This window comes from Macaca fascicularis, chromosome 15, assembly GCF_037993035.2.
Source record: "Macaca fascicularis isolate 582-1 chromosome 15, T2T-MFA8v1.1".
Classification (NCBI taxonomy): domain Eukaryota; kingdom Metazoa; phylum Chordata; class Mammalia; order Primates; family Cercopithecidae; genus Macaca; species Macaca fascicularis.
Window position 1 is genome coordinate 45393181 of NC_088389.1, and position 23355 is coordinate 45416535.

The 23355-nt window shown below is 43.2% G+C and overlaps 1 protein-coding gene across 18 annotated transcripts in view; it reads left to right on the plus strand.

Moving 5' to 3' along the window:
• INIP (INTS3 and NABP interacting protein) overlaps window positions 1-9070 on the plus strand; it is a 65281-nt gene extending 56211 nt beyond the window's left edge. For 15 of the 18 annotated variants that reach the window (XM_074016803.1, XM_074016807.1, XM_065530201.2 and 12 more), the window contains 2 exons: window positions 3688-3778; window positions 5371-6087. In XM_074016803.1, the coding sequence (XP_073872904.1) occupies window positions 3688-3778; window positions 5371-5466 (187 nt within the window). In that variant the 3' untranslated portion in view covers window positions 5467-6087. Of the gene's footprint in view, window positions 1-3687; window positions 3779-5370 lie in introns of all 18 variants that reach the window. The other 3 variants (XM_074016804.1, XM_074016805.1, XM_045373644.3) reach the window with 2 other exon arrangements.
• The last annotated feature ends 14285 nt before the right edge of the window (window positions 9071-23355 follow it).

The following is a 23355-nucleotide window of genomic DNA, read 5'->3' on the forward strand; positions in this document are numbered from 1 at the left end:
TCCTTTTCTTATCAGACATCTTGGCGTTATTTGACACCACTGATCACTCTCCTTCCTTCCTCCCTCCCTTCCTTCCTTCCTTCCTTCCTTCCTTCTTTTTTTGACAGGGTCTCACTCTGCTGTGCAGACTGGAATGCAGTGGCACGACCTTGGCTCACTGCATCCTCTGCCTCCTGGGTTCAAGTGATTCTCATGCCTCAGCCTCCCAAGTAGCTGGGATTACAGGCATGTGCCACCACACCCAGCTAATTTTTGTATTTTTAGTAGAGATAGGGTGTTGCCATGTTGGCCAGGCTGGTCTCAAACTCCTGGCCTCAAGCGATCCGCCCACCTCGGCCTCCCAAAGCTCTGGGATTACAGGCCTGAGCTGCCGCACCCGGCCCACTCTCTTTCTTAAAGTAACTCTCTTGGCTTCCATTTGCTCACTCTGAGAATATAAAACACAGTAGGAGGAGACTGTCTTGATTTCTTTTGTGGACATTTCTCTTATTTGTCCCTTGAATGCTGACAGCCCTTCGAATTCTGTTCTAGACCAGGCTTCCCTGGACAGCGGCATCTTTTCCCACATGCTGTTACGTATGTGCTAGTACGCATTTGCAGCTCTAGTCCGTCCTTTCTTCTAAGCACCACCTCTGCCTCCCGGACGTCTCTACTTTGATGTCCACAGGCATTTCAGATGTGGTATGTCCCAACCTGAACTCATTCTCCCTTCCTGCTCTCCAATCAACTACTGAATATTCTTGTGTATCCTGTGTCAGTAAATGCTTCAGGCTGCCATCTACTAGTTACAAAGGCAGAAATGTGAACTTCAATTGTTTACCATTCCTTTCACTTTCATCTCCAAGCATTCACCATTCTCTTGTGATTATACTTTGAAAGGTGTCTCACATCTGTCCATTTTCTTCATTGCTACCGATGCTATCCTGATTCCTGGCCACTCTCATTTCTTGCCTCAATTATTATAACTGCTTCAGATTTCCTGTGGTCTTACGCTTCTTGAACACATTCATCAGTTGTGTCATTTAGCAAGCTTTAATTGGGAAGTAACAGAAATATAACAAAATTGGCATAAACGTTAGGGTATCTGTTAGCCAGGAGTGTGAAGATAAGGTAGTTCCAGAGTAGCTTAATTCATTAGTGATACAGCTTCATTCATCTTTCCTTTCGGCTTTACCCCATGGGTCAGTGGCTCCCTCGGGCCAGAATATGACTGCGGTGGCTTAGGCATCAGCCCGCACTGAGCCACCTGTAGAAGTAAAAGCCTGAAAGGTTGCTATGGTGTGTCCCATTTGTAAGAGTGTGGAAAACATTCTCAGAAGCCTTCCTGTAGACACCCATCAAGTCTGGTTGCCCAGATTATGTACCTTTCTCTTGCCTAAACCAGAAACCAGCTACGGGAATGACACTGTTTTACATCAATCAAGGTCTACCCCCCTGGGGCATGAGCCTGGCCTGCCTTGACGCATGTGACCACTGATAATTGAACCAAGTTTGGGTTCCATCAGCAAGGAGGAAAGGAGATAAACAGCTCTGAGGCGGTGACCAACACTGTCTGCCACACTAGTGCAGCAGTGGTCTTTCTGAACTACAGGGTGATAGTTCTTTTTTTTGAGACAGGGTCTCACTCTGTCACCCAGGCTGGAGTGCAGTGACACAATCTCTTGACCTCCCAGGCTTAAGTGATCCTCCCATCTCAGCCTCCCGTGTAGCTGGAATCGCAGGCACATGCCACCACACCTATTTAATTTTTTTTTTTTTTTTTGGTAGAGATGGGGTCTCACTTTATTGCCCAGGCTGTTCTTGAACTCCTAGGCTCAAATGATCCTTCTACTTCAGACTCCCAAAGGCCTAGGATTACAGGCATGAGCCACTGCGCCTGGCCAAGAGGGTGATCCTTCTGATCATGTCACTCCCCTGCTGCTTAACACTCTTTGGAGGTCTCCTATTACTGTTAGGATAAGGTCTCCTTTTTTTTTTTTTTTTTTTTTGAGACGGCGTCTCGCTCTAGGCCAGGCTGGAGTGCAGTGTTGTGATCTCAGCTTACTGCAACCTCCGCCTCCCGGGTTCACGCCATTCTCCTGCCTCAGCCTCCCAAGCAGCTGGAACTACAGGCGCCCGCCACCTCGCCCGGCTAATGTTTTTTTGTATTTTTTAGTAGAGACGGGGTTTCACTATGTTAGCCAGGATGGTCTCGATCTCCTGACCTTGTGATCCACCCTCCTCGGCCTCCCAAAGTGTTGGGATTATAGGCGTGAGCCACCGCACCCGGCCAGTTCTACATTTTATGACATTTTCCAGAACACTATCCTTCCAATATATTAAGTGTCCTTATTTATTCTCCTGTTATTAATATACATCACACCTCAGCAGGATTGCTATTATCTGTGAGCCTTGTCCTGCATATACCCCTAGTGTTCAGTACAGAGCTATGCATCTAGTAGCTGCTCTAGAATCTGGTAAGTGTCTCTAAGTTTGATTATTTATTCATAATAGTTCTACCTATGTGGAACATGGTTATGATAATTTAAGTTTAATTATTATTAATTTATTTATTTATTTTGAGACAGAGTCTTGCTCTGTCACCCAGTCTGGACGCAGTGGCACAATTTTGACTCACTGCAACCTCCATCTCCCGGGTTCAAGTGATTCTCCTGCCTCAGCCTCCCGAGTAGCTGGAACTACAGGCATGCGCCACCACGCCTGGCTAATTTTTGTATTTTTAGCAGAGACAGGGTTTCACCATGTTGGCCAGGCTGGTCACGAACAAGTTTAACTATTATACAAACAAAAGGGTATGGTTTTACCATTGACTGAATCATGTGATTTAACTGTTTTTTAAAATAATGTTAATAGAGATCATGATAGATCATGGTATCTCAAATCTGTTTGAGAGTAGGAGACCATAAGTTATAAATTTTAGGCTGGGCATGATGGCTCATGCCTGTAATCCCAGCATTTTGGGAGGCTGAGGCAGGCAGATAGGCAGATCACTGGAGGTCAGGAGTTTGAGACCAGCCTGGCCAACATGACGGTGAAACCCCGTCTCTACTAAAAATACAAAAATCAAATATAGCTGGGTGTGGTGGTGCATGCCTGTAGTCCCAGCTACTCAGGAGGCTGAGACATGAGAAGAGCTTAAACCCAGGAGGCAGAGGCTGCAGTGAGCTGAGACCACACCACTGCCCTCTCTCCAAAAAAAAAAAAAAAGATAAATTTTAAAAAAAAAGATCATTTAAAATCTCAATAAATAACATAGACTTTCTTTATATAAATTCATGAAGATAGTGAGAGAAGGAAAAAAGACTTATTCTTGGAGGTCTTTTTCACCCCTATAAAGAATATATAATGAAAAGCTGTGATTCAGAAGTAAGGACATGTCTTTAAGAGATTTATTGTATAGCATAGTGACTGTAGTTAATAATACTTGAAAATTGCTGAGAGAATAAATCTTAAATGTTCCACAACCAAAAATGGTAAGTATGTGAGGTGCTGGATATGTTAATTAGCTTGATTTAACCATTTCACGACAAATACAAATACTAAAACATCACATTGTACACTGGAAGTATATGCAGTTTTTGTCAAGGATACCTCAATTTAAAAAAAAGAAGATAATTTACTACCATCCAAAAAAAAGTAAGGATGTTTCTGCCTTAAGCAGCCGAGTAACCAAGATTCCCATTTTAGCATTGCACTCTCGAGACCCTCTCTTAATAAGGACTTCCGGGATCACGCTGAGCAGCAGCATATCGCAGCCCAACAGAAGGCAGCTTTGCAGGTGAGCGAAGTGTAACTGACATTCTTGCCTCAGTGGAGGTTTCCTGGGTCTCAGAAGCCAGCACGTAGTTATTTTATATTTCAGTGGAGCAATATCAATAAAAATGTTCCACACATAATTGCAGTGGTTTGCTGATGTTCAGTCATGCCCAATGGATTTGAAGGACCAGTGCAGCAGTAATGAAAGTCTCTTTTATGGTGTTGACTCGGTCATGATTGATTCTGTGCGTGTACATGTCAAGGGATTGCTTGTGCACAAAAAAGTTTAAAGATGTTTGGATGGACAGGAATGATCTTAAAAATTGAACTGGCTAGTTAAATAGTACATGCATTTTTTTTCAAATCTATCATGTCGTTATATCCTTTGATAGTTGTATTAGTTTATTATTGTTGCCTGGATTTTTTTTTTTTTTTTTTAATGCTCAGCACAACTGTTGTGCAGGAAATGTTTCAAAGCTAACTCTTACTATAGGACTAGGAATGTGATGCTTCATCAGTTAAAAAAATATTCTTCAGAGTAATAAATAGTTTCAGTGTTACAGTCTTATCTTGAATAATTTAAGATTTCCAGAGACTTTGGACAAGACATTTTTTTTTCATAGGCATAATTTAATCACTTGTATTTTTAAACCTTAGAATCCCAGAATTGGAAGGAACATTATGAAGACCGTCTCACTTTATTTTATTTTATTTATCTATTTTTTAGAGACGGGGTCTCACACTCTGTCACACAGGCTGGAGTGCAGTAGTGCCATCATAGCTCACTGTAACCTCAAACTCCTGGGTTCAAGTAATCTTCTTGCCTCAGCCTCCTAAGTAGCTGGGACTACAGGCACATGCCACTATGCCTAGCTAATTTTTAAATTTTTTGTAGAGATGGGGTCTCACTGTGTTGCCCAGGCTGGTCTTAAACTCCTGGCCTCAAGTGATCCTCCCATCTCAACCACCCGAAGTGTTGGGATTACAGGTATGAGCCACCATTGCCCAGCCCTCCATTCACTTTACATGACCTAAAAACAGTCCTTTTTTTTTTTTTTTTTTTAATGACAGAGGGAAGTTACTGGTGGTTTTCTGTTACTTACATTTCAACATTCTCTACCAAATGTTGGTATTTTAATCACCAGTAATCTCACTGCCTTTTTCCCCCTCTCCTTCCCACTACTGCCCTTCTTTCTCAAGTTCCTGGTTTGTTGACCAAGATCAGAGTACTTTGGGATCTTTGATCCTCCTTTTCCTCACTGGAAGGAACAAAACAATTCATGTCTTTGAGTCATTTATTGACTGAGGACGATCACAGCTAGTAGATAGAGAGGATGAGAAATGAGTACTTGGTGTAACTTGTTAACCCAGATTCTGTATTACTGTCCACTTCCTGTCTATTTAAACACAACCAGCAGCAGCAGACTGATTTTAAAATAAATTCCGTCTCAGCCATAACAAGGAAAAATAAATGAATAAACAAATAAATTTGGTCTCAAGCATTCAGAAAGAATAAGTAATTTTAATGCCTTGGTTGAAGTTCGACTTGGTTGAATAATGACTCTGTTTCATAGCTTAATTGCCTTTTTTTTTTTTTTTTTTTATCTTTCCCAGCATGCTCATGCACATTCATCTGGATACTTCATCACTCAAGACTCTGCATTTGGGAACCTTATTCTTCCTGTTTTACCTCGCCTTGACCCAGAATGAAGAAAATATTTGCGATGGAAAAGTGACTTTGTAATATCAAATGCCAAAGCTACTATCATTCAGTGCTAGATGAACTGTGACTTTCAGAAATTTGGTGAACTTTGATATTTTTTGTTTGTCTGAAAGAAAGGAATGTGTAACTGAAAGCAGAAAGAAGAGTAACCAGGATGGTGAGAGCTGTGGAAGCTATATTATCCAAGGAATTGATTATGTACCGTGACTGCAACTTTTTTGTAATGCTGTTTAATTCTCAATCAGACTCTGAGTTGGATGGTCACAAAATCATTCCCCAACTCCTAGCAAGTTTGACTGAATATATCATGTCCACAGTAGATTTTCAAGAATCATTTATAGTACTTTAAAGAAACAAGGGTGCTTTTAAAAAATGAACCAATAGGCTTAAATCAATTACATCCATATTTGCTGTTTATAGGATTGCTATCAGTATACCTTTTGAGTTTATAGTCAACATGTATCATCCTGAAATATTCTTTCTGGACTCATAACTACTTCCACCTTTTTCACTTTAAAACAAACCCCAAGAATAAATTACTAACCAGTCTTAACCATCTTTTATAAACATATGCTCTTATAAATGTTGTGACTAAATGCAATTAAAAAGAATAGGAAATGTGGTGGTTTTTTAATTTGTACATCCTCTTATTTAGTGTTACCACACAGGTGATGAGTTTGTGTGGTTCTATTTTCCATTTTTGTTCCAACTGAAAACTTATTGACTGGGTGCGGTGGCTCACGCCTATAATCCCAGCACTTTGGGAGGCCGAGGCGGGCAGATCACTTGAGGTCAGGAGTTTGAGACCAGCCTGGCCGATATGGTGAAACCCTGTCTCTACTAAAAATATAAAGCATTAGCCAGGTGTGGTGGCGCACACCTGTAATCCCAGCTACTCGGGAGGCTAAGGCAGGAGAATCTCTTGAACCTGGGAGGCAGGGGTTGCAGTGAGCTGAAATGGCGTCACTGTACTGCAGCCTGGGTGACAGTGAGACTTTGTCTCAAAGAAAAAAAGAAGAAAAACTTATTATGGAACTCAAGCTCCTTTTTAATTACTTTAAGTAGGAAGGGGTTATGTTAAGAAAGTCTCTCAACATGACCCATCTTTAGCAGTATCTAGGGTGGTTGTTTATGCAGTCCCACTACCCTACCCTAGTCCTACAGAATTAGAATCTGATTCAAAATAAAGTCTGAAAACCATGAGATAGAGAATTCTATGAAATATCTTGTACAAATTTTCATGATATATTTATATACTCATGGGTTTGTAGATCCCTAAAACTTAGAGGTCATTTAGCTAAAATCTACATTTTTTTTAACTTTTAATAGGATTGAAATGATATTTTACACTGTATCACAGATAGAGTATTTTATATCACTTTTTGTAACTGACCTCATCTTGGCCTTGAGTTCCATCCTCTCTGGTGGTAGGGTAAAACTGAAAATTCCAGTTTGGGTAAATATTTAGTGAAAGTTCTACTTTCTTTTCAGAGAGTTTGTTCCCTGCCTTCTTCCTTAGATATTTTCAAACACACAGCCCCATCCTACTCAAACCAAGTGAAGCAAGGATGGACAATTCTAGAATTGGCTGTGCCATGTAGGTTTTTTTTGAGAATTTGAACTGATTTCCTTCATTTTGATGAGGTGGCAACTGTCCCCATTGTAATGGTTACCATTGCAACGAGGACAGCCTTACTTCTGTGGCACAGAGTTCCTCAGGGGGCCTCTGGCTCCTGTCCTTCCTCAGGTCCATCCAACTACTCCTTGGGCCTCCTTATGGTAGCCCTCATTGTCTCCGGTTAATTTCACTAGGTTTCTGTTCTCTGTGATCTACAACACAACTGACATGGTTCTAAATCTGTCTCTAGGGAGATAACACATTAGTATATTTTCTATACTATTGAAGCCTCTACCTAAGGTATGACTTATGTAGCTCAGGTAAAGAGATCTTTTTACCAGTGGTATCCTTTCTAGTCTGTTAGCCTTTTAAATAGATGTGGCCTAAATCCTGTAGTCCTGGCTAGGAAGCACTTCTCTCCACCCCTCTGCTTTGAGTCACAAACTCAATTCAATTTCCTATGTATTTATTAATACCTACGGAGAAAGCAGATAGAGCACTGTGCTTTGGGGGACACAAAGGTGACTGGCACCTGCTCTTTTAGGAGGTCACTGTGCAGAGGATCCTATTCTGGTACACCAATAGTCATAAAGCAAGCCACAGCCTGGGCAACATAGCGAGACCCCTGTCTCTACTAAAATTAAAAAAAAAAAAAAGATTGGCTAGGTGCATGCGTAGAGTCCCAGCCACTCGGGAGGCTGAGGTGGGAGGATCGCTTGAGCCTGGGAGGTTGAGGCTGCAGTGGGCCTAGATCACACAACTGCACTTCAGCCTTGGCAACAGAGTGAGGCCCTGTCTCTAAATCAATCCATCAAGCGAGCCAGAATGCAGTAGTGGCCTGAGAGAGGCATCCTGGAACGTAGCGCGGTCTCGCTAGGCTTAAAAGTATTCATGTGATTTTACCTGACAAGGGAAGGAAGAGCTACTCCATGTGCAGAGCAAGGTTTCAGAATGAGAAGAGAAGAGCAGGCACCGCAGAGGGTGAGGGAAAGGGCAGCAGTGGCCTGGGCAGCCCTCTGGTTGAGTTCAGCATTGCTTCCCTCAGATTCTGGGTGAATTTGAGGAACTCAGTTAATATCTTTGCATGCTCCTCCCTCTGTAGGATAAGACCAGCACGTGTTCTGCCTGCGTCAGAAATTGCCTAGACCAGTAGTTTTCAAAGTGCAAGCCTCACCCCATTACTGAGTTGAGAAGCCAACTTAATGGTTTAACAGGCTGTGTCCAGCATTTTTTCTGAAAAAATCAGAAACATCTGAGTGTACTGCATGTAGAAATAGGTGGTTTTGCCTCATGAATATTCTGTTTCTGCGTGTTCATGTATGTGTATATTTTACTTTGTATTTTGTTCGTTTTTTAGGAGACGGTCTTGCTCTGGTTGTCCAGGCTGGAGTGTAGTGGTATAATCATAGCTCACTGCAAGACTCCTTGAATCCCTGGGCTCAAGCAATCCTCCATCCTTAGCCTACTAAGTAGCTGGGACTACAGGCACATGCCACCATGCCCAGCTAATTTTTTTTTTTTTAATTTTTATAGAGACAGTGTCTTGCTATGTTGCCCAGGCTGGTCTTGAACTCTTGGCCTCAAGCAGTCCTCTCGATCCTCCCACCTTGGCCTCCTAAAGTGCTGAGATTACAGGTGTGAGCCACTGCACCTGGCTTACTTATTTCGTCTGCTGTCTGTTCCACTAGTATTTAAAGTCTTAGAGGGCAAGAATTTTTGTTTATTTCCTTCTCTTCCTCCATTCCTTTCTTCCTCTTCTACTTCGTTCACTACTGTATTCCACATAAAATGTATTTGGCATATAGTAGGTGTTCAATATGTTGAAGGAATGAAAGAAGTTATATGACTTGAGTTGCAATATAAAATGTATATTTTTTTTACTGTGAGTTATGGCAAAAAAAGTTTTGAAAGCCGCTTCTAAATAATGCAGATGTCAGTGCTTTGTATGACCCTGGAATAAAAACTGAAATGTCTTAGTGATTTCAAAGGCATATTTGTTTTCCTGAACAATCTATAAGCTGTCTCATTAAGTTGTCTCAGTTATTTGCTTGGTTTCGGCAATAGAAGCTCAGCCTTTATATGTGGTTAAAGCCTCTTGAGGCAAGGGATTTGGCAAATATGGTTACATGGAGAATAGAAGATAACGAGAGAGTATCAATTCATTAGTGCAGTCGAATCCCTCTCTAGAATCCCATCAGCGAGCACAAGTCCCATTTAAACAGCATTAAATGCAACAAGTATTTGCTGAGCGCTTTTCTTATTCACCTCTATATCCATGGTGACTTCTACACAGTTGATACCCACTGTTCTTTTTTAAAGAGATGGGGTCTCACTGTGTTGCCCAGCCTGGACACTGGGCTCAAGTGATCCTCCCACCTCAGCCTCCCAAGTAGCTGTGACTATAGGTGTGTGCCACCATCCTCAGCCACAGGCTTTTTTTTTTTTTTTTTTTTTTTTTTTACACAGGGTCTCACTCTGTTGCCCAGACTGGAGTGCAATGGCAGCATCTCAGCTCACTGCAACCTCTGCCTCCCAGTGTCAAGTGATTCCCATGCCTCAGCCTCCTGAGTAGCTGGAATTAAAGGTGTGCGCCACCACGCCCAGCTAATTTTTTATGGTTTTAGTAGAGATGGGGTTTGCCACGTTGGCCAGGCTGGTTCTTGAACTCCTGGCCTTAAGTGATCCACCTGCTTCGGCCTCCCAAAGTGCTGGGATTACAGGTCTGAGCCACCGCACCTGGCTGCCCACAGGCTTTTTAAAGAAGTGCAAATAATGAACATGGTCAGTGAGGAAGAGGAGGAGGACAGTCACTGTCCTCAAGAGTCTGACAGTCTAGAGTGGGTGAGACAAGCACACTAAAAGCTAATCCTGGGAGCAGCCTGGAGAGGAGAGAATGGGGACGGGAGCCTGAAAGGACCAATAAAAGCTAAATCAGAACAAGCATTGGAACTTGGTTTTCAAGATGAGAAGGTTTCCAGGAAAGACAGCAACATTGAAAGCAAAGGAAACACCTGCACAGAGGCAGGAGGAAAGCAGGTTTGGGGGCATTGTGAGGAGACCAAAAGCTCGATTTGCCTGGAGCACAGAGAGACCTGTCTAGGCAGATAACTGGAAACGAGGCTAACCGGAGGCTAGGTTCATTCCACAGCATCTGGAATTCCAGGTTGCGCCAGAGACTCTTTAGCTCAGTACACAGCTGGGAGACACTGAACATCTGTGGGCAAAGGCAGGTACAGAGATAAACCTATCCGGCCCTCATCAGCTCTTCGGAAAGGGGAACATGTGAGGCACTGAAAGAATATTACTCTTCGTGTCTGCAAATTCAGAGATAGGTGTGTTCTGTTTACATCTGCCTTTCAACTCCAGCCCCATCTGTCTTCGCAATCTCTTGCATTTAGTTGTTGGGTCCTTCCCCAAATTTCTCTTTGCTCACCTCCCTCTCCATCTACCTTTCTTTCCTCCAGTTTTCTTTTGTATCTCTACCTTCAAAAGCCTTTTAAGAAGGAAAAAGTGACCAGGTGTGGTGGCTCACACCTGTAATCCCAGCACTTTGGGAGGCTGAGGTGGGCGGATCACGAGGTCAGGAGATTGAGACCATTCTGGCTAACACAGTGAAACCCCATCTCTACTAAAAATACAAAAATTTAGCCAGGTGTGGTGGCACGCACCTGTAGTCCCAGCTACTCGAGAGGCCGAGGCAGGAGAATCGCTTGAACCTGGGAGGCGGAGATTGCAGTGAGCCGAGATCACGCCACTGCACTCTAGCCTGGGCAACAGAGGGAGACTCTGTCTCAAAAAAAAAAAAAATGGAAAAAGCAAGGCGTCCTCACACGATATTAATTTTTTCCCAAGAGCTCAGTGAGGTAGCAAGATGGATATTCTTAGAACTCTATTCAGCATGACTTTTCCATTTCCTAACATTACTCAGCGTTCTTGGAACGCTGTCTCACTTGACTTCGTCAACACCACTCTCTCCTGGTTTTCCTCCTACCTTATTGGTTGTTCCTTCTCAGGGTCATTTGCTGGTTTCCCCTTCCAAGTGCAAAAGGCTGGAATAGCCTAGAGATTAGCCTTTTCATCTTTTCTCTATCCACAGTCATTCCCTGAGTAATCTTATCCAGTGGCACAGCTTTAGGTACCAACTATCCTTTGATTACTTTCAAACTTATACCACCAACCCTGATACCCCACTCGGTGGTGGGTAGTCTCCAAAGATGGCTGCCATCAATTCCTCCCATCCCTGTCAACATATGCCACTGTTCTCATCAAAAGGTGGAGTCTGTTTTCCTTCCCTCACATATGTGCTGGCCTTGTGACCTGTTTTGACGAATAGGATATGGCAGAAGAGATGCTATGTCAGTTTAGACCTAGCTTTAAGAGGCCTGACAGCTTCTGCTCTTGTCCTCTGTGGACAGCCAACCACTATGTAAAACATCTGACTCCCTGTGATCGCCATGTTGTGAGGAAGCCCAAGCTAACTATGTGGAGAGGTCACATGGAGCACTGAGGTGCCAGAAATGTGAGTGAAGCCTTCTTGGACCTTTCTGCTCAGCCCAGCCACCAGCTGAATGCAGCCAGATGAGTAACCCCAACTGATGCCACATAGAGCAGAACTGGCCAGCTGTATGCAGTCAACCCACAGAGTTGTAAGAAATAAGAAATTGTTGCTGTTTTAAACTTCTGAGTTTTAGGGAAGTTTATTGTGCAGCAAAAGATAACAGAAACACCCTTGATCTCCGGACTCTCGTACCTAATGTCAGCATGTATTGTCAGTATCTCCACGTGAAAATCCAATAGGGATCCAAACTTACATGTCTACATGTTCACTGGATTTTATTTTATCTTTTTGGTGCATTGGCTGGGAATCAAGACAATTGGTGTTTTTGTTTTGTTTTCTTTTGCTTTTTGAGACAGGGTCTCACACTGTCACCCATGCTAGAATGCAATGGTGCAATGATTGTGGCTCACTGAATCTTCAACCTCCTGAGCTCAGGTAATCCTCCCACCTTGGCCTCCCAAAGTTGGGATTATAGGTGTGAACCACCGTACCCAGCCTAAAATTGGGTTCTTGATATCTCACCCTCTCATGAGGGTGGGTGAGATATTACCCTCCCAGTGTACTATTCTGCCAGCATTCTCCATCTCAGTAGATGGCCATTTGCATGGGCATAAAGATAGGAGTCATTCTAGACTTTCCTTTCTTTCACATTCCTCTTTCAATTTTATCAGCTCTGGCCTCAACATATATCCAGAGTCCCATGAACTCTTACCACCTCCACCACTGTCATCTTGTTCCAAGCCACCATAATTATTTGGCTAGAATACTGCAACAGCCTTGTAAATAGTCTTCTACCTTCCATGTTTTTTCCCCTGCCCTCCATCCCATCATCCTACAGTTAACAACATTCAACACAGCCTCCAGAGTGATCTTTTAAAAATAAGTAAGGCACATGAAAGATGGTCAACATTGCTAATCATTAGGGAAAAGCAAATCAAAACCACAGTGAGGTTCTACTCCCCACTTACCAGGATGGCTACTATTTAAAAAAAAAAAAAAAAAAGAAAATAATAATTGTTGGTGAGGATGTGGAAAAACTGGAACCCTTGAGCACTGTTGGTAGGGATGTAAAATGGTACACCCTCTGTGGAAATAGTATGGTGGCTCCTCAAAAAATTAAACTTAAGAATTATCATCATTTGATCCAGCAATTCCACTTCTGGGCATATATCCAGAAGAACTGAAAGCAGGGACTTGCACAGATATTTGTACACCCTTGTTCATAACAGCATTATTCACAATAGCCAAAAGGTAGAAGCAACCCAAATGTTCATCAACAGATGAATGATTAAACAAAACGTGGTATATCCATGCGATGGAATATTATTCACCCTTGAAAAGGAATGACATTCAGATACATGCAACAAGATGGATGAACCTGTAAGACATATGGGACAAATATTGTATGATTCTATATACATGAAGTACCTAGAGTAGTCAAATTCATAGAAAGTAAACAGTGGCCAGGCACTGGGGGAAGGGGAGAATGAGGAGTTACTGTTTAATGAGTGCAGGTTTTCAGTACACGATGAAAAAGTTCTGGAGATGGATAGAAAGTAGTATCAGTCACATAGCAATGTGAATGCACTGAATGCCACTGAACTGTACATTTAAAAATGGTTAAGATGGTAAATTTATGTGTATTTTACCACAATAAAAATTAATAAAAACTCTAATGAGTGTCCATCTCACTAAGAGTAAAAACCAACATCTTTACAATGGATTACAAATATACAGAATATTATGAGATGAGTCTATTTGTTGGAACAAACAAAACAGGAAAAGTGAAGGTTTTTTCACCTTGAATTTTAATGTATACTTTCTCTGATCTTTTTATTTTATTTTAGTTTTTGAGACATGGTCTCACTCTGTCACCAGGCTGGAATGCAGTGGTGCAATCTCAGCTCACTGCAGCTTCAACCTCCTGGGTTCAAGTGATCCTCCCGCCTCATCCTCCTGAGTAGTTGAGACTACAGGCTGCCACACCTGGATAATTTTTTGTGGGTTTTTCTTTCTTTTTTTAATTTTTAGTAGAGACGAGGTCTCACTATGTTGCCCAGGCTGGTCTGGGATTCCTGGGCTCAAGTGATCCTCCCGGGCTCAAGTGATCCTCCTGTCTTGGCCTCCCAAAGTGCTGGGATTATAGGCATTAGCCACTGTGCCTGGCCTCCCCCTTGAATTTTTTGAGATGGAGTCTCACTCTGTTGCCCAGGCTGGAGTGCAGTGGCGCAATCTCAGCTCATTGCAACCTCTGCCTCCTGGGTTCAAGCGATTCTCTTGCCTCAGCCTCCTGAGTAGCTGGGACTACAGGCATGCGCCACCATGACTGGCTAATTTTTTTTTTCTTTTGCATTTTTAGTGGAGACGGGGTTTCACCATGTTGGCCAAGATGGTGATGAACTCCTGACCTTGTGATCCACCCGTCTGGGCTTCCCAAAGTGCTGGGATTACAAGTGTGAGCCATTGTGCTATGCCTGAATTTTTTTTTTTCTTTTTTAAGACAGAGTCTCACTCTGTCACTCACGCTGGAGTGCAGTGGCACAACCTCAGCTCACTGCAACCTCCACCTCCCAGGTTTAAGTGATTCTCCTGCCTCAGCCTCCCAAATAGCTGGGATTACAGGTGGGATTACAGGCGTGCACCACCAGGTCAGGCTAATTTTTGTATTTTTAGTAGATATGGGGTTTTGCCATGTTGAGCAGGCTGGTTTTGAACTCCTGGCCTCAAGTGATCTGCCTGCCTCAGCCTCCCAAACTACTGGGATTACAGGTGTAAGCCACTGTGCCTGGCCTCCTCCTTGAATTTTAACACACAGGTTCCCTTTTTCTGTTAGTGTTATTTAGCTCTTCTGTGGAGAGGTTGCTGGTCTATTGAGAATGGCCAATGGCCGGCCGGGCGCGGTGGCTCACGCCTATAATTCCAGCACTTTGGGAAGGTAAGGTGGGCGGATCACGAGGTCAGGAGATCGAGACCATCCTGGCTAACATGGTGAAACCCCGTCTCTACTAAAAATACAAAAAAAAAAAAATTAGCTGGGCGTAGTGGCGGGCACCTGTAGTCCCGGCTACTCAGGAGGCTGAGGCAGGAGAATGGCGTGAACCTGGGAGGCGGAGCTTGCAGTGAGCTGAGATCGCGCCACTGCACTCCAGCCTGGGTGACAGAGTGAGACTCCATCTCGAAAAAGAAAAAAAAAAAGAATGGCCAGATGACAATTGGGATTTGAGGCAAAACTCTATATGCCTCCATCCAGCTGTGGAACTAGCATGTCTGAAAGATGATGAATGTCAGTCTCCGGCCCAGAGCCATATCCTTATTTTATGCAGCTTTAGATAAACCAGCCTGGTCCATCAACAGAAAATGGTTTGACCTGAGCAGCTCAGCCCCTCCACTTTGCCAGAAGGTGATGATGTTTTCTTAGCCCCTGCTTCAGCTTTAGTGTCAGGCGAAAGGAACTTTGAAGAGAGTCTTCTGGATACCTCTGGGACCTCAGGGCCTTGCCCTTGCGGTTCCTTCTGCCTGGGATGGTCCTCTTTCTGGTATCCATGTCGCTTGCTCCCTCAACAGCCTCAAGTCTCAACTTAAATGGCATCTTTTCAATGATGCCTTCTTTGACCACTCTATTTAAAATTTCATCTCCCTTTCCCAGTATACTCTTGCTTAATTTTTCTCTGTGGCACTTAGACCCTTTAACATAGAATGTAATGGGCCAGGTGTGGTGGCTCATGCCTGTAATCCCAGCACTTCGGGAGGCCGAGGTGGGCGGATCACGAGGTCAGGAGATCGAGACCATCCTGGCCAACATGGTGAAATCCCGTCTCTACTAAAATACAAAAAATTAGCCAGGTGTGGTGGTGCACGCCTGTAGTCCCAGCTACTCGGGAGGCTGAGGCAGGGGAATTGCTTGAACCCGGGAGGCGGAGATTGCAGTGAGCTGATTGTGCCACTGCACTCCAGCCTGGCGACAGAGCAAGACTCCATCTCAAAAACAAACAAACAAACAAACAAAACCGACAACAACAAAACATAGAATGTAATTTATATTGTCTTCCTTCTCCATCTAGAATAAAAGTGCCATGCGTGCCGATGTTTTTGTGTTTTCTGATGCATTTCTCTATTGCTTAGAACAGTGCCTGGCACATCATAGCAAGTGTTCAAATATTCTAATGAATAAATGAAATCGGTCAGGCGTCCAAAGGGAAAACTGGCATCTTGGTCCTAAGCAATGGACTCTCTGGAGAGTGGACCCTCCTTCCAAGTGGACTTTCTCCCCACATGCACATAGACAAAAAACTATGCCTGTAATTGTAGGGGTCCTTGGACTCCCTGAAGCCCAGCCATTAGTCCCAGGTTAAAATCTTTTGATCAAAAGGAGGTTAGCTGCTACCTTAGTAGATGCTTCTCCAATACAGTGTTTTGGAAATCTCAATGCCACAGACATTACCAAGGCTCTTGGAGGATCTGGAACCTTGCAATATTGTAGCAAATACAGTGAAGCTGTCAGCATAGTTCTGTTAAGAAAACATGGGTTGTGCCAGCCCCTTGGTCTTCATTGCTGAGCCTATTCATTCAAGTTCTCTGAGGGAAACATCCACCATTGAAAATACAGGCTCTGAGGCCGGGCGCAGTGGCTCACGCCTGTAATCCCAGCACTTTGGGAGGCTGAAGCGGGCGGATTACGAGGTCAGGAGATCAAGACCATCCTGGCTAACACGGTGAAACCCCGTCTCTACTAAAAATACAAAAAACTAGCCGGCCGAGGTGGCGGGCGCCTGTAGTCCCAGCTGCTCGGAACGCTGAGGCAGGACAATGGCGTGAACCCGGGAGGTGGAGCTTGCAGTGAGCCGAGATCGCGCCACTGCACTCCAGCCTGGGTGACAGAGCGAGACTCCGTCTCAAAAAAAAAAAAAAAAAAGAAAGAAAGAAAAAGAAAATACAGGCTCTGAGCAGCCACTGGCTGAGACACAGACCTCTACGCTAGGAGGTGCTGACCTTTATTAGATAAATGACTTCTTTTCCTAATTTAGCCACTCCATGAGTCAAATGCTCACAGACAGAAAGCTACTCCATTTGAATACATGTGGCTCCTTGGGAATGGCAGATGCCTTGCAGGTGACCGTGGTTGGTTTGTAGCTTTGTTCAACATTGCTGTCCTCTGAGGCAGCAGAATGCAAGAGGCCTAGCTTGCCTCTCAGGAGGAGCTCTCATATATCGTGTGCCAGATGAGAACTGAAGAAGCAGCATGAATTTTACGAGAGCAGGGTGTGTTGGCAGAGGAGCAGGTGGGAGGGAAGGGCGGGAGAGAGGGAGGGCATGGCGTAAATGCAAGATCCGACAGTCCACGTGGCCAATGTGGAACTTTATCAGAAAAGTTTTGGCAAGCCAGGAAGGAAGAAATGATAGAATAAGACTTGTGTGTAGTGAGGCTTCTAGGAAGCAGTTGGGGAGGGACTGGTGGAGGCAAGAGGCAAGGAGGCCACTCAGGCAACTTCTGAATAATAATTGGGCAAAGTTGTGTGCGCTGACCAAGTTGGTGGCAGTGAGGAGAATGAGAAGGGAAGATATTCAAAGGCAAGTAGAATGACTAGATAATGGAAACTGATTTTGGAGGAAGGAGAAGAGGAAAGAGGGAGGTCCTAGTATGACCTGTCAGGTTTCTGGCTTGGGCAACAAGGTAGGTACAGGTGCCATTTCCTTAGGAAGGAAAGACAGGGTGGGGCATGGGGTTGAGGAGCCTGTTTCAACTGGGATTCCACTGCAGGAGCCAGCCGGAAAGCCCCAAGGCTTCAGTCTGGAATGAATGAACGTCTCTCCCTGCACCTGGAATGGTACTAGTTATGCACCTCAGTTCTTGAAGAACTGAGAAAATAGGGCCTCGAGTCGTTTTCTGTGTTCTGTGGTTCAGCTGAAGAAGCCCAGTTGATAAAGGTTTAGAAAATCTAGGACTACAATGCAACAGACTAGAGAACCCCAAAATAAGGCCACACACCTACAACCATCTGATCTTTGACAAACTTGATAAAAACAAGCAATGGAGAAAGGACTCTCTACTTAATAAATGGTGCTGGGAGAACTGGCTAGCCATATGCAGAAAATTGAAACTGGACCCCTTCCTTACACCATATACGAAAATTAACTCAAGATGGAATAAAGACTTAAATGTAAAACCCAAAACTATAAAAATCCTAGAAGAAAATCTAGGCAATATCATTCAAGACATAGACACGGACAAAGATTTCTTGACAAAAATGCCAAAAGCAATTGCAACAAAAGCACATATTGACAAATGGTATCTAATTAGACTAAAGAGTTTCTGCACAGCAAAAGACACTGTCATCGGAATGAACAGACAACCTATGGAATGGGAGAAAATTTTTGCCATCTATCCATCTGACAAAGGTCTAATATCCAGAATCTACAAGGAACTTAAACAAATTTACAAGAAAAAACCAACCCCATTAAAAAGTAGGCAAAGGACATGAACAGACACTTCTTAAAAGAAGACATACAAGCAGCCAATAACCATATGAAAAAAAGCTCAGCCTCACTGATCATTAGAGAAATGCAAATCAAAGCCACAATGAGATACCATCTCACACCAGTCAGGATGGCTATTATTAAAAAGTCAAATAACAGATGCTGGCGAGGTTGTGGAGAAAAAGGAACGCTTTTATACTGTTGGTGGGAGTGTAAACTAGTTCAACCATTGTGGAAGACAGTGTGGCGATTCCTCAAAGACCTAGAGGCAGAAACCATTTGGCCCAGCAATCCCATTACGGGGTATATACCCAAAGGAATACAAATTATTCTATTATAAAGATACACGCATGCGTATGTCCACTGCAGCGCTATTCACAATAGCAAGGATATGGAATCATCCTAAATGCCCATCAATGACAGACCAGATAAAGAAAATGTGGTATCTATACCCATGGAATACTATGCAGTCATAAAAAGGAACAAGATCATGTTCTTTGCAGGGACATGGATGGAGCTGGAAGCCGTTATCCTCAGCAAACTAACGCAGGACCAGAAAACCAAATACGGTATGTACTCACTTATAAGTAGGAGCTGAATGATGACAACACATGGACACATGGTGGGCACAACACGCTCTGGGGCCTGTCAGGGGTGGGGTGGAGGGAGGGAGAGCATCAGGAAGAACAGCTAATGGATGCTGGGCTTAATACATAGATGATGGGATGATCTGTGCAGCAAACCACCATGGCACACATTTACCTATGTAACACACCTGCACATCCTGCACACATACCCCTGAACTTAAAAGTTGAAGGAAAAAAAAATCTAGGTCTGCTTATGCTACGACCATGGAAGTAGACGAAACCATCCTGAGAAAGTGTATAAAATTGAATCCATATAAATGAGAGTGTCAAAGGATGAGGAGCCAGAGAAAGAATCCGGAGATGCTGCAGAAAAACCTGGAGACAGTGATACTTAAGATCGCATGGAAACCAAGAAGATCATTTCAGGGGGAGGGGGAGCTATTTCCCAAAGTGCCACTGGTGATGCTAAGAAGTAACTCTTAGGGGTACATATGGGCAAACACTTTTAATAGCTATGTATAGTTATTGCAAGTAATATAGCATTTATATAGTAATATAAATAATAATAACCATAGCTAATAGTTACTTTTTGTTCTTTCTTTCCTTTTCTTCTCTCTCTCTTCTTTTTTTGGCAGGGTCTCATGCTGTTCCCCAGGCTGGAGTGAATTGGTATAATCTCAGTTCACTGCAGCCTCAACTTCCCCAGCTCAAGCGATCCTCTCACCTCAGCCTCTCAAGTAGCTAGGACTACACATGTATGCCACCAGACCTGGCTAATTTTTAATTTTCTGTGGAGATGGGGTCTCACAATGTTGCTGAGGCTGGTCTCAAATTCCTGGGCTCAAGTGATCCTCCTACCTCAGCCTCCCAAAGTGTTGGGATTACAAGCATGAGTCACCTCATCCAGCCTAGTTACTATTTTTTCTAGACAGTTACTCTGTACCAGGTATTGTTTTGAGTGCTTTGCATGTATTAATATTCTCATTCTTTACTTTAATATAAATTCAAGTAAAAATGAATCAATTTAAAGAAAATATCAAATAAATAATAGGACAAGTGGACTCAGTTATTACAAACATTGTGAAGGTACTACATAAATGACTGACCCCTGGGCAACAGTGCCCCGGCTGGATAGTTTACACTGAGAAGTAATGAGAGAGCAAGAGGCATCCGGCCAGGCGCAGTGGCTCATGGCTGTAATCCCAGCACTTTGGGAGGCCGAGGCAGGTGGATCACCTGAGGTCACGAATTCGAGACCAGCCTGGCCAACAAGGTGAAACCCTGTCTCTACTAAAAATACAAAACATTAGCTGGGCGTGGTGGCGGGTACCTGTAATCGCAGCTACCTGGGAGGCTGAGGCAGGAGAATCGCTTGAACCTGGAAGGCGGAAGCTGCAGTGAGCTGAGATTGCACCATTGCACTCCCGCCTGGGCAACAAGAACGAAACTCCATCTTAAAAAAAAAAGAAAAGAAAAAAGAAAGAGGAATCCATGGTACTGACCAATACCTAGTAGTCTGCACATGTACTGAGAATACAGAACAAAAGGAAACATCTGAAACGTAGTTTTCCCTGCCTAGTGGGGAGGTCAAATCACATCCTCTCAATTCTGGGCCATTATCCAAGGACACACAACAAAGCACAAATATATATTAACTAGTAACTGTCAAAAATGTATTTGTTATTGGTGGCCTTTAGATTCTTTAATAACATCCAAAAAGATTCACTGCATTCTTTGAATCTGGCCAAACTCTTCAGCGTGATTGCCATAGTTAAGTATATTAGAAACGTGCTAAATTACTTCCTTGATTGCATTTTGAACATTTCAGCAGCTGAGTACACTGTAAATGCCCCGGCAGGAATTTTTATTTCTCATCCTTATTTCTTTGGGATCCCCTGAGAAATACAGGAATGTTGTTTATTGCTGAAATACATCTTGTTTAATGTCTTTCATGTCTGTCCCTGGTGTCTAACCAGAAAAGATGGTGATGAAAACTCTCCTAGGCGGAGGAAGGAATAAAACAGGGAAACTGAAAGGAAGAGAAGGAAAAGGAAATGTATTGAGGAGGGATGGGAAGATGGGGACACACATCTTCTAAAATACGCCAGGACATATTGGTCACAAGGCCTCTTCAGGCCCGGGGAGGCAAGGTTGTGACACATCAATGAGGGTGGTGGACGCCAGGCACCCAAGGGCCCTGAGGTATCTACCCCATGCCTCACTAGCGCTGCCCAGGAATGTCTGTCCCAGAGGCGGAGGCGAAGGCCACGTGCCATTCCAGCCCCTTGGACCTCCTGGCTCAGTTTGCCATCTTCACAGCATGACTGGATCCCATTTCAGTCCGGGCGTCATAACTACAGTTCTCTTAGGCCTGATCTGCTTACTGTCTGCATTCAAGGGAGAGAACAAAAGGTGTTCCAGGCTCCACCTTGTGGTAGGTACAAATGAGGCCAAGTTCAAAGCAAGGGCCTCAACTCCACCAGCTCTTATCATCACTGGCACCACCCAGCGTGTTCACCTGGAAAATCGACCTGCAATCTGCTCTTGCCAGCATCATCTTCTCAGGCCTCTCCTTTTAGCTAGAAGATTCTGTGGTTCTATGAGATCGATGAGGAGGCTTGTGGAATCTCTAGTGTTTCCTCTTACATGTTCCTCAACGGAAAATTTTAAACATACAGGAAAGAACAGGGAAGAGGGTAATGAACCCTCACATACTCATCACAGATAATTTAACAATTATCTGCTCAAGGCCAATTTGCACTTCATCTATGCCTCCATGTACTCTACGCCTCTAAATTATTTTGAAGGAAATGCTTAAATAATTTAGAATATACCTCAAAAAATAAACTCTCTTTAAAAACATTGAGTACAATAATTTTTAAAAGTGGATTTCTTACTTTCAGAGGCCAAGGTGGGCAGATCACTTGAGGTCAGGAGTTCGAGACCAGCCTGGCCAACATGGTGAAATCCTGTCTCTACTCAAAATACAAAAATTAGCCAGACTTGGTAGCAGGTGCCTGTAGTCGCAGCGACTCGAGAGGCTGAGGCAGGAGAACTGCTTGAACTTGGGAGGCGGAGGTTGCAGGGAGCCGAGATAGCGCCACTGCACTCCAGCCTGGGCGACAGAGAGAGACTCCATCAAAAAATATATACATATATATTTTTCAGAAACTTGTTTCTTAGAAATTATTTTTTAACTGCTCTCTCTATACAGAACAGTACATTTCTACATTAAAAGTTTTGAGAATTAAATGTAGTCTCCAAAAGCCATAATCATTTAAAGAGCAGAAAAATATTAATTAGCAGCATGTACACAATGGTCAATATACATTCACCGTGATACTGTCCCACACAGGACCTCAGGCCTGCCCAGTGAGGCAAATCTAAGTCAGAAAACCAGAGGCAACTCTGCTGGAACAACTATTCCACCCAGAGGATTGACTCAGAGGCACAGAATATGGCTGTGGAATTCTCGTAACGTCCTAACATCGCAAACTACAAAGACAAACATTACCTCCAGGAACGTGACACTAAAACACTATTCAGAAACCAGACAGGCCGCTGATTAAGTTAAAATAACTAAGTTTAGAAAACAGAAAGTATACATGAAATTTTTTTATTGTTCAAAAATCTGGGTTGAACAGTCAAGCTGCATATACATAAGTGAACCCAAAACAACAACAACAACAACAACAACTTTTAAAATATAACCCAGACCCTTACAAATTGTTAACAGACTACTGGACTATCAACTAGAGGGCTGGACTGGATGAACAAAAAAAAAATTCCTTCCAACGCTGACGCTCTAAGACAGAAAACAGGAGTGACACCCGCTTTCCCACTCACGTGCCCCCGCATGCACAGTGATGTATGCACAGGTGCGCCCATCTGGGGGAAGAAAGAAAAAGCTGGAGACGGTACAATAACATCATTCACATTACTGACCACTTCCTACATCGTTCAGAATGATGTTTCCAGTGTTAAGAAATTATGGATATCCTCTACATTAAAACAAAATTACAGAACAGTGAAAACATTAGGACAGTTTTGTTGCTATTATTTGGAAAATACAGCCCCATAGAAAATATTAAATTTTTAAATAAAAACATTGCGCTTATCTAAATAGTTCAATTGAACAGACTTTTGTCAGTTACAGCTAAGCAAGCGGGCCCTGGGACAGGTTATACTTGGAATCTACCCAGAAGAGATTCTCTCCATCTCTTTGGGAAGACGTTTTGCTCTGTTTCAGAATGAAAAACTAAGGAAATGAAAATCAATCAATGCCTATTCTATTGCTAAATTTAAAGCAAACATGCTGGTGTCGTTGAAAATTTAGTTTAGAGTTTAAATTGGCAAAAACTTGGGGCACAGATAAAACTGTTCTATTGCCAGGGAGAAACTGAGCATCGGAGCTGACGATACTCTACACTCCTGTGTGTTTCCAAGGCCTTCTAGTGCAAGCAAATGAAAACAAAACAAAACAAAACAATCCAGCTTTAGTTCTAACACTGACATTGTAGACTCCAGAAGTAATTCGGATTTTTAAAACTGCATTCATTCCCTTAATATCTGAATTTAAACAGCGTTCCATAAAACTTCAAGTACAGCTAAGGAAAGCACCTCACTGCCCCAGGCCATC